Below are 9636 nucleotides of genomic sequence, written 5' to 3' on the forward strand. Positions count from 1 at the left end.
GCCACTACCTGGTTAGGTCCACGCCCCCTAACAACCCACCCTCCCCTGCCACCGCAGGAATTGCAAAACCTGCGCCCACATCTCCCCCCTCACCTCCGTCCAAGGCCCCAAAGGAGCCTTCCACATCCAAAGTTTCACCTGCACTACCACATTTATTTTATCAGTTGCTCCCGATGCGGTCTTCTCTTCTCGCAGTGCTTCAGAGAATATCTCCAGGACATCCGCACCAATCAACCCCATCGCCCTGTGGCCAAACATTTCAACACCCCCTCCCACTCTGCCGAGGACATACAGGTCCTGGGCCTCCTCCATCACCACGCGACACCTGGAGGAAGAATGCCTCATCTTCCACCTTGGGACCCTTCAACCCCAGGGCATCATTGTGGACTCCACCAAGTTCTCTCATTTCTCCTCCCCCCACCTTACCTCAGTTCCAACCTTCTAGCTCAGCACCATCCTCATTACCTGTCCCAACTGTCAATCTTCATTTCCACCTATCCGCTTTACTCTCCTTTCTGACATGACCATTACCTCCACCTCCATCCACCTATTGCTAACTTCTCCCCAGACCGACCCCCTCCCATTTATCTCTCCACCCCTGAGGCTCCCAGCCTCATTTCTGATGAAGGGCTTTTGCCCGAAACGTCGATTTGCTGCTCCTCAGATCTGCCTGACCCGCTGTGCTTTTCCAGCACCACTCTAATCTTTACTCTGTGAAGAGAAAGCAGAGTTAGCATTTCAGGTCCAGTTATCTTTGCTTTCTCTCGACAGGTCTTTACAAATCCACATTGTATTTTGGAAATGCAAATCAGAGCAGGACTTCTACAGTTAAATGTTGGGGTCTCGTTACTGAACAAAGAGACCTTGGAATGCATAGTAGAGTCACAGGCAGATAAGATAGTCAAGAAAACGTTTGATATGCTTTATTGATCAGACCACTGAATATAGGAATTGGGAGGTCATGTTGTGGCTGTACAGGGGATTTGTTAGGTCACTTTTGGAATATAGTGCACAGTTCTGGTCTCCTTTCTGTCAGAAAGATGCTGTGAAACCTGAAAGGTTTCAACAAAGATTTACAAGGATGTTGCCTGGGTTGGAGGATTTGAGCTAGAGGGAAGAGGCCGAATAGGCTGGGGCTGTTTTCCCTGGAGCATCAAAGGCTGAGGGGTGACCTCATAAAGGCTTATAAAATCATGAGGAGCATGGATAGGATAAATAGACAAAGTCTTTTCCCTGGAGTGTGGGAGTCCAGAACTAGAGGATATAAGTTTAGGGTGAGAGAGGAAAGATATAAAAGAGACGTAAAGGGCAACTTTGTCACGCAGACGGTGGTGTGTATATGGAATGAGCTGCCAGAGGAAGTTGTGGAGGCTGGTACAACTGCAACATTTAAAAGGTATCTGGATGGGTAAATGAAAATGAAGGGTTTAGAGGGATATGGGCCAAGTGCTGCCAAATGGGACTAGATCCGCTGGGATTTCTGTCGGCATGGACTAGTTGTCGGAGGGTCTGTTTCTGTGCTGTACACCTCAATGACTATTTAAAATACTTAACCCCACCAGGATTTATGGGGAATTGAAAGGATGAATTTGACCACTACCCCCTGTATTTGAAACCATACTTCGGCTATACAGTACCTTTTTACTTGTCCTGTTTACTACTTTTCATTTCACGTTAAAATATTTGTCTTAAACCCTTAAAAAAATGTCAGTTTTGGCATTAATAAACTAAACAATACTTTTGAATTACTATTGACACCTGGTCCCTAGTTAGGTGTGTAATATGGTGACATCCCCAAATGTATGTTAATTAAATGTCAATGCAACTAGTACCAGAGATTCCTCACCTTCCAATGCATCTTTCAGTGGGGTTATAAAGCGATCAAACTCCATCTCTTCCATTGCTGCAAGCACATCAGAGGCACTCAGTGTTTTCCTCTTGCTCTTCATTGCAAAGTTATTTGCGCTAGGAATATACAAACTTTAATGCACCTCTTTATATTTACACTTGGTACAGCTCTTATTGCATTATCCCATAGATGTAGATCAATTTCTAAGATCGTTATGGTACTCTTGCAACATTAGACAGACCTTAGAACCAACATAATGCTCCAAGTATAAGTACTGGGCAGACAGAAACCACTTTATTCAACTTTCACTAAAACCCTTATACTCAGGCACTTGAATGCATCCATGCTTTAGCTATCCAAAAAATGAATTAATGGTTTCTCTTTCCTCCTCTAAACATCTCCAGGACAATGTTTTTTCATTCACTGAATCTGAGCATCATTAATAAAGCTTGCATTGATTGCCCATCACTGACTGCTCTTGAGGAAGTGTTAGTGAGCTGCCTTCTTGCATACAATTCAATATTTTATCTGCCCTCTGAAATAGCCTTACAAGAGTCAATTACATCATTGTGGGTATGGAGTCTCACATATACCAGGATGGCAGACTTCCTTCCCAAATAAAGGGCATTTGTGAACCAAACGGGTTTCATGATAATCTAACAGTTTTGCAGTTGTTACTACTGGGACTGGCTCATTACTCCAAATACGTTTAACTGAATTTAAATTCCCCAGCTGCTATAGTTTAGAACTCAAATTTCTGGACTGATGAGTTGAAATAAAATTGTATCTCAATGCAGGAATATAATTTTTAAAAAGCCACTGTCCCTTTAGACTTTACCTCAAAATCTCTGCTGCTGACTCCATGACTTCTACCTAGCTAATACCGCATGCCAAATCAGAACATTTGCAAGTTTGGCCTCCGATTTGAGCAGAGATGAATTTTAAACACCATATCTAATCCAGTATCAAGATTGATTATTTTTACTCCCATAACACTTCCCATCTCCAACCCAAATCAGCTTCTCTTATGATTGACATGAATTTGACATCCAGACCCTTGTGCTGGCCTCATGTTCCATTAATGAAACCATCCACAATTTTGTTGCAAGTATTCTCTTGTACAAAGAACTTTTGCAAGTCCATAACTTGTTTATGTACCATTACATATTTATACATAAGCACACATTTCCATTTCCCTTCCTGAACAGTGCATTCTCAGACCCTGACATTTTGTGCCACGTATCTTGGTCTGGTAATTATGAATATATTTCATTGAGTTTGAATGACAAGATGGGGTTGAGAGAGTAAAGACATTGAAAGGTTAATTATGGAGGAAAGAGCTTTGAGTTATCGATAAGCTAAGCCTGGGATAATATATACTTTTGACTGAGGACAGCAATGCACACTTAGTGTGACAGAGTCAAAAGGGGCAGTAGTTGGGAACAGAATAAGAATGAATATCGTGGATATGGACCATTGAATGAATTTGAAGTAACATTGCCCGCTTGCCTGTCCCCATGACCCCAATCCTAAAACGTTTTTGATGAATGAGAAACAAAATATTACACATTTGGTAAATCTGTATCAAAGACAGCAAACACTCAAATCACTGATAGCAGGTCAGACACCAAATGATCAAAAGACTCGTCAGTTAAGGTTTTGGGTGTCAAATCATTTTCTGAAACTAAAACGATATAGATTAACTGTATCCAAGAAACAGAAAAGGGGAAGAGTAAAGAAAAGCATCCACCATCACAATGACTAGGCATATCGGAAACATAATTGAATGCCTTGTAAAGTACTCAGATGCAGATCAGAAGACAATATGTGCAGGAAGTGAAATGATGTAGAAACATTTTGGCCCAGATTTTCGGATGGCCTGATAATCGTAGACAGGAGCTAAACATAGGGACCCTGCAGAATCCCCATAGTAGTAGCTGCCAAAGGAATTGTCCGAGAAATTAAGATTCCAGTGGGCAATTTCCCCTCTGCTTGTAACCATCCAAAAGTATCCATTTAATTTCAGAGAATTCAGAGGGTTCTGCTGCAGTTAATAGTTACTGAGGAAATATTGAACTGTTGAATACCTAGTCTAATTCCAGTGTAACTATTCAACTGACCCGTCTTACTTCACACTCTCCCAGACCATGACCTAACAGCCCCCTCTATCACTGTGAATTGACACAATCTCCAACATCACACCAACCCCAGATCCTGCCGTCAGGACCTCTATGCCTAGGATCCAACAGATACCACTGTCTCCACACCCCTCCTCTACTGACAGATCTTATCTCACCCCTACCTCACCAGACCAAGTTAAACAGATTTTCAATAGATAGAGTCATATGATGTACACAGGAATGTAGAAGTTAGACCATAACTGGATCAGCCATGATCTTATTGAATAGCAAAACAGGCTCTATTAGCTTATTCCTGCTTCTAAGTTATATGTTTGCTTAACTTTCCCTGGCGACCAAGACTTCGGAACTATCTGTCTCTCTATCTCTGCTTCTTAATCAAAAGGGCAAGAAAGGTTTTGAGTTAGCTCTGCTGCTTCATAGTTTGACAAGATTTTTTATTACTCATTTATCAATATATTGGTTTATAAATTCTAAAGTCAAGAAAATTATGTTCATAGTTATAGCAAACTTCCAATACCCGGAAATTTGCTCACTAATATCCTCCAAGTCAGAAAACTTGAAATGCAACCCCCTGCGTGAAAAGGTTGGATAAGCCTGCACTCCATCAATGTGAGTTCTTTTATTAATATCTTCCATCACACAGAGTCCCAAATTTCAAAGTCATTGTAAGAAAACCAATGATTTCATTACAATTACGGAAAATTGGCCACAGCACTTTAATGCTCACATAGAATTTCTTACCATGAAGTTGCATAAAGAACAAAGACACTTGCTGCTCGGGATATTGCACTGCGTGCTTCCTTTGAAACATTCACTCCATCTGGAAGCTAAGAGAATAAATGCATTCATCCAATTGTACGCTCTCAAGTATAGAGACAAACTAGCTTTTGGGTATTAGTAAATTACAAACAGAACATTATTTATTATATAGCCAACATGCTTTAAGGAAGTTACTACTTTTTAATTGGGGTGTTAACAAAGAAGAGTGTGTTCCAGAACTTGAACATCCTCTGATAACCAATTTCAAACTGAATGTGACAGCAATGCGAAGTGCACCCCTTTATTAGTTATTCAAGTAACCTCGCCAGGTAATCAAAACTGCATTTATTCAAATTATCCTTACTAATAGAAACAGTTCTGGAGAAGGGTCGCTGGACTCAAAACGTTAACTCTGCTTTCTCTCTACAGAAGCTTCCAGACCTGCTGATTTTCTTCATTAAATTTGTTTTTGTTTCAGATTTTTAGCGTCTATTCGTTGTTTTAACTTCACTTACCCAACTTCTTACTTTAAAAAGCAAAATTCTGTCAAGAAAAGCACTAGCTACCAGTGAATAACTAAGCAGTGAGAATTTCTTTTTATTAGAATTTCTCTTCCATTTATTGTCAGGTATTAGTTGCATGAGGTAAAAAAATACAGTTCACAATCTAGTAGAATTAAGTGCGCAAAATTTGCGATTACAGATGCCTATCTAATTCATACTCACCGCTTCTTTAATAATCCTAGTAATGACTGCATTTGGTAGATTCAAGTCTTCTGGTCGCTCAGCCATCTTTCTCACCTAAACTACAAATACAGAAACAACTCAGTTAGAAATGTCAAAGTCCAGGGCAGCTGAGACATTCCTTTCAACTCAAAAGTACCATAAAACCATGAGCCAAGATATAATACCTTGCACAAACATTTCAGGAATATGGAAACTTTTAGATGAAAGCAATACATTCTTAATTGTTTGGGCATTTTGGTGATTTATTGACATCCCCACTTGGCCCGATGATCCCAAGTATAAGTTCACTACATATCACCGAGGATACATCTAATAGAGGACACTCCAGACTGGGACAAATCTACAGCATGAATAAGCCACGCTGGAAAGGATCTGCAGTGGGGATATTATACTGGGATAAATTTGCCATGGGTGTACTCTGAACTGTATCCAAATGGTTAGTTCTCCTCGTATTCCACGAGATCTAACCTTGCTAAACAGTCTCCCATGGGGAACCTTGTCGAATGCCTTCACTGAAATCCATATAGATCACCTCCACCACTCTGCCCTCATCAATCCTTGGGATAATTGTGACACATGATCCAAAAGTCAAATGCCAAAGAGAGAATCAATTTTCACTGTCTGCTTCCAACAAATGTTATACTGCATACACAATCAGGCTTCTACATTTGTCTGGACCTTTACTGCAGTATTCTTGGCATTCTGAAGATTGTCTTAATGAAACATTAAACTGAGGATCCACCTCCCTGTGCATGCAAACACAGCAAGATCCCTGGCACTAATAAAGGAGGAGCGCAGAACCCTCAATAAACATCACTAAAAAATGATTAACTGTTCCTATTGGTTTTTGTGGAACCCAGTTAGGCCCAAATTCAAATTAGCTGCTGGCCTGTACATACTTCAAAAGTAATTGATGGATTGAGAAATACTTTGAGATATCCCAAGGAAATGAAAGGACAACAAAATATAAACACTGCTCAATCTACTTAAGCTTATACACCCCACTTGCATGTCTTGTCATCCACTATCCAAGTTAATGATCAATATTAATTTTGATTCTAGCTCAGCCACTAACTATGAAAGTGAATTCCATGTCCTCACAATCGAGTGTTAAAGATGCTTCTTCTGATCTAATACTTGTACAGCCTGATGCCCAGGACCCCCTGAATCTCCACCGTCCGTGAAAGTCTCAACAGTAGTCACAATGTGTGCTGTCCAACATTGAATAAAGAATTTTACCTGACCTAATAACATTTAAAGTTGGATCCTCATTAACTGTTGTGATGATTTTACATTGAAAGGCTGGGTCTAACAAAAAAAGACAGGCATTTGTTTAACATCCTATACAACATCCAAACATTCCAAAATGCTTTTCAAAGAAGTGAAGCCGTTCTGTAATGCAGAAACAGAAGCTAATTTCTGCACAGCAAGCTTCCACAAACACAAATGGGATAGATAACCAGAGATGTTGGTTCAGGGATAAAATTAGAGCAGAACAATAAGGAGAGACCTCATCCCAATTCTACTGAAAAATTGTGGCATTGAACATTTCAAATGAAAGATGCTGTTATTCACAATTCGGCCTCGGAAAGTGTTTAACATTTATCTGGGCTACTAAACAATTGTTCAACAGTCTCAGCGGTGCAGTCCTCCCTCAGCGCTGATCCTCCAATGGCGCAGCACCTCTCAGCACTGACCCGACAGCACAGCGCCTCCACCCCCTCCTCCAGCACTGACCCTCGGACAGCGTGGTGCTCCCTCGGCGCTGCCACTCTGACAGCGCGGCGCTCCCTCAGCACCGACCCTGACAGCGCAGCGCTCCCTCAGCACCGACCCTCCGACAGCGCGGTGCTCCCTCACCACAGACCCTCCGATAGTGCGGCGCTCCCTCAGCACCGACCCTCCGACTGCACGGCGCTCCCTCACCACCGACCCTCCGACAGAGCGGCGCTACCTCACCACCGACCCTCCGACAGTGCCCACTCCCTCAGCATTGATCGTCCGACAGAGCCCACTCCCTCAGCACTGACCCTCCAACAGTGCGGCGCTCCCTCAGCACTGACTCTCCGAGGTTCCCACTCCCTCAGTGCTGACCCTCCGAAAACGCGGCGCTCCCTCAGCACTGACCCTCCGACAACGCGGTGCTCCCTCACCACAGACCCTCCGATAGTGCGGCGCTCCCTCAGCACTGACCCTCCGATAGTGCGGCGCTCCCTCAGCACCGACCCTCCGACTGCACGGCGCTCCCTCAGCACTGACCCTCCGACAGTGCGGCGCTCCCTCACCACCGACCCTCCGACAGAGCGGCGCTCCCTCACCACCGACCCTCCGACAGTGCCCACTCCCTCAGCATTGATCGTCCGACAGAGCCCACTCCCTCAGCACTGACCCTCCAACAGTGCGGCGCTCCCTCAGCACTGACTCTCCGAGGTTCCCACTCCCTCAGTGCTGACCCTCCGACCGTGCGGCGCTCCCTCAGCACTGACCCTCCGACCGTGCGGCGCTCACCCTCCCTCAGATTGCCGGCTGCCCAGGTGATTCCCGGTTTTTTTTATCCGCCTCTCCCACGATCTAGCCCCGGGCGCTGACTGAAGTGAAGTGTCCACAAGCCGCCGGCGGCGCGGCACTGAAGCAGCTCATTAGAATAACGGCTGCCCCCCACTCTCCCCTCCTCGCGCGCACTCACCAACCAGCATGTCCGTCCACGGCATCCGGGAACCTTTCACCTCTTACCTCCGCCGGATCGTCTGATTGGACGGTTGCTATGACATGTGATCGTTACATGAACACGTATCATCTGCTCGCGCTTGGCGGTGGGTTCCAGAGTGAGGCGCCATCTGAAGGCACTGGAGAAAATCCACGAGTGCTGCTCTTCAAGATCATCCCGGTCCGGGAGTAAGAAAAATGGTTCAAAAACCGTGTTCTTTCCCAACTTAACACCCCAACATTCACTTAAAACTAACACTGCCCGGTCGGACTTATTCATATTGTCATGACCACGGGGCAAGAACCCAAAGTTCTGTTAATGTTTTTAACTAATAATTCCAAAGTTGGTTCTTAAAAAAAGTGTTACTGCCGTAAATAGCTGCAGATGTAAATCACTTGGCTATCTGGAGAGAGAGAGAGAAAGCGTCACGGTGGCTCAGTGGTTAGCACTGCTGCTTTGCAGCACCGAGGACCCAGGTTCATTTCCAGCCTCCACAGACTGTGGAGTTTGCACATTCTCCCCGTGATTGCGGGTTTCTCTACGGGGGGTCGGTGTGGCCCTCTTGGGCCGAAGGGCCTATTTCCACACGGTAGTGTATCTAATCAAAGCCATGGAAGTTCACACTTAAAGGTGGAAAGGGAACCTCAATGAACAATCTTGAACAGGCATGTTAAAAAGACTTAAGTACGCATTTGTTCTAAGCTGCATTTGAATGTTGGTGCTTTGAAGGACATAATCATTGTCTAGTCACCCCTGCATTGCAGGTAAAGGGAGCCTTGTAATCTAAGTGCTAATAACCAGCAGTTGGGTAACCAGAGAAAAGGTAGTAATTCATTCATGATAAAAAGAATCAGAACTACATGATGTCAATCAACATGCAAATGTAAGACTCGAAAACTTGGGGTAGCTCATTGATTAGTACTGCTGCCTCGCAGCACCAGGGTCCCAGGTTCGATTTCAGCCTCAGGCGACTGTCTGTGTTGGTTTCCTCCCACAGTCCAAGGATGTGCAGGTCAGGTGAATTGGCCATACTAAATTGCCCATAGTGTTAGGTGCATTAGTCAGAGGGAAATGAGTCTGGGTGGGTTACTCTTCAGCGGGTCGGTGTGGACTTGTTGGGCCGAAGGGCCTGTTTCCACACTAATCTAAAAAAAACTGTTCAACTACCAATATCAATGTCACCAATAAACTCCACTGTCACAACCATCAACTTTTTGGGAACAATTCAGAAGCTGATCTGTATACAGCAAACATTTAATTAACCGACACCTATGGGACCAGGAGTATGCTGGTTAATCAAATATTCCAGTTGATCAAGATGTCCACCTAATCAATGTAAAAACACACTAAGTAATAAAAATGTAATGTTGGGTGTGTACACATCACTATTACACTGTATTTGCAACACTTAAAAAATAATGCAACTTTGCCTTA

At 43.8% G+C, this 9636-nt stretch overlaps 1 protein-coding gene across 8 annotated transcripts in view; it reads right to left on the reverse strand.

The window, feature by feature from the left end:
* pole3 (polymerase (DNA directed), epsilon 3 (p17 subunit)) overlaps nt 1-8259 on the reverse strand; it is a 14029-nt gene extending 5770 nt beyond the window's left edge. Inside the window, exons 1-4 of one of the 8 annotated variants that reach the window (XM_043719884.1) lie at nt 8182-8259; nt 5475-5554; nt 4732-4817; nt 1847-1965 (exon numbers count right to left, since the gene is read on the reverse strand). In XM_043719884.1, coding sequence (XP_043575819.1) covers nt 1847-1965; nt 4732-4817; nt 5475-5540 — 271 coding nt within the window. In that variant the 5' untranslated portion in view covers nt 5541-5554; nt 8182-8259. The other 7 variants (XM_043719886.1, XM_043719891.1, XM_043719887.1 and 4 more) reach the window with 7 other exon arrangements.
* Between the last annotated feature and the right edge of the window lie 1377 nt (nt 8260-9636).

Source organism: Chiloscyllium plagiosum, chromosome 30 (genome assembly GCF_004010195.1).
Source record: "Chiloscyllium plagiosum isolate BGI_BamShark_2017 chromosome 30, ASM401019v2, whole genome shotgun sequence".
NCBI lineage: Eukaryota > Metazoa > Chordata > Chondrichthyes > Orectolobiformes > Hemiscylliidae > Chiloscyllium > Chiloscyllium plagiosum.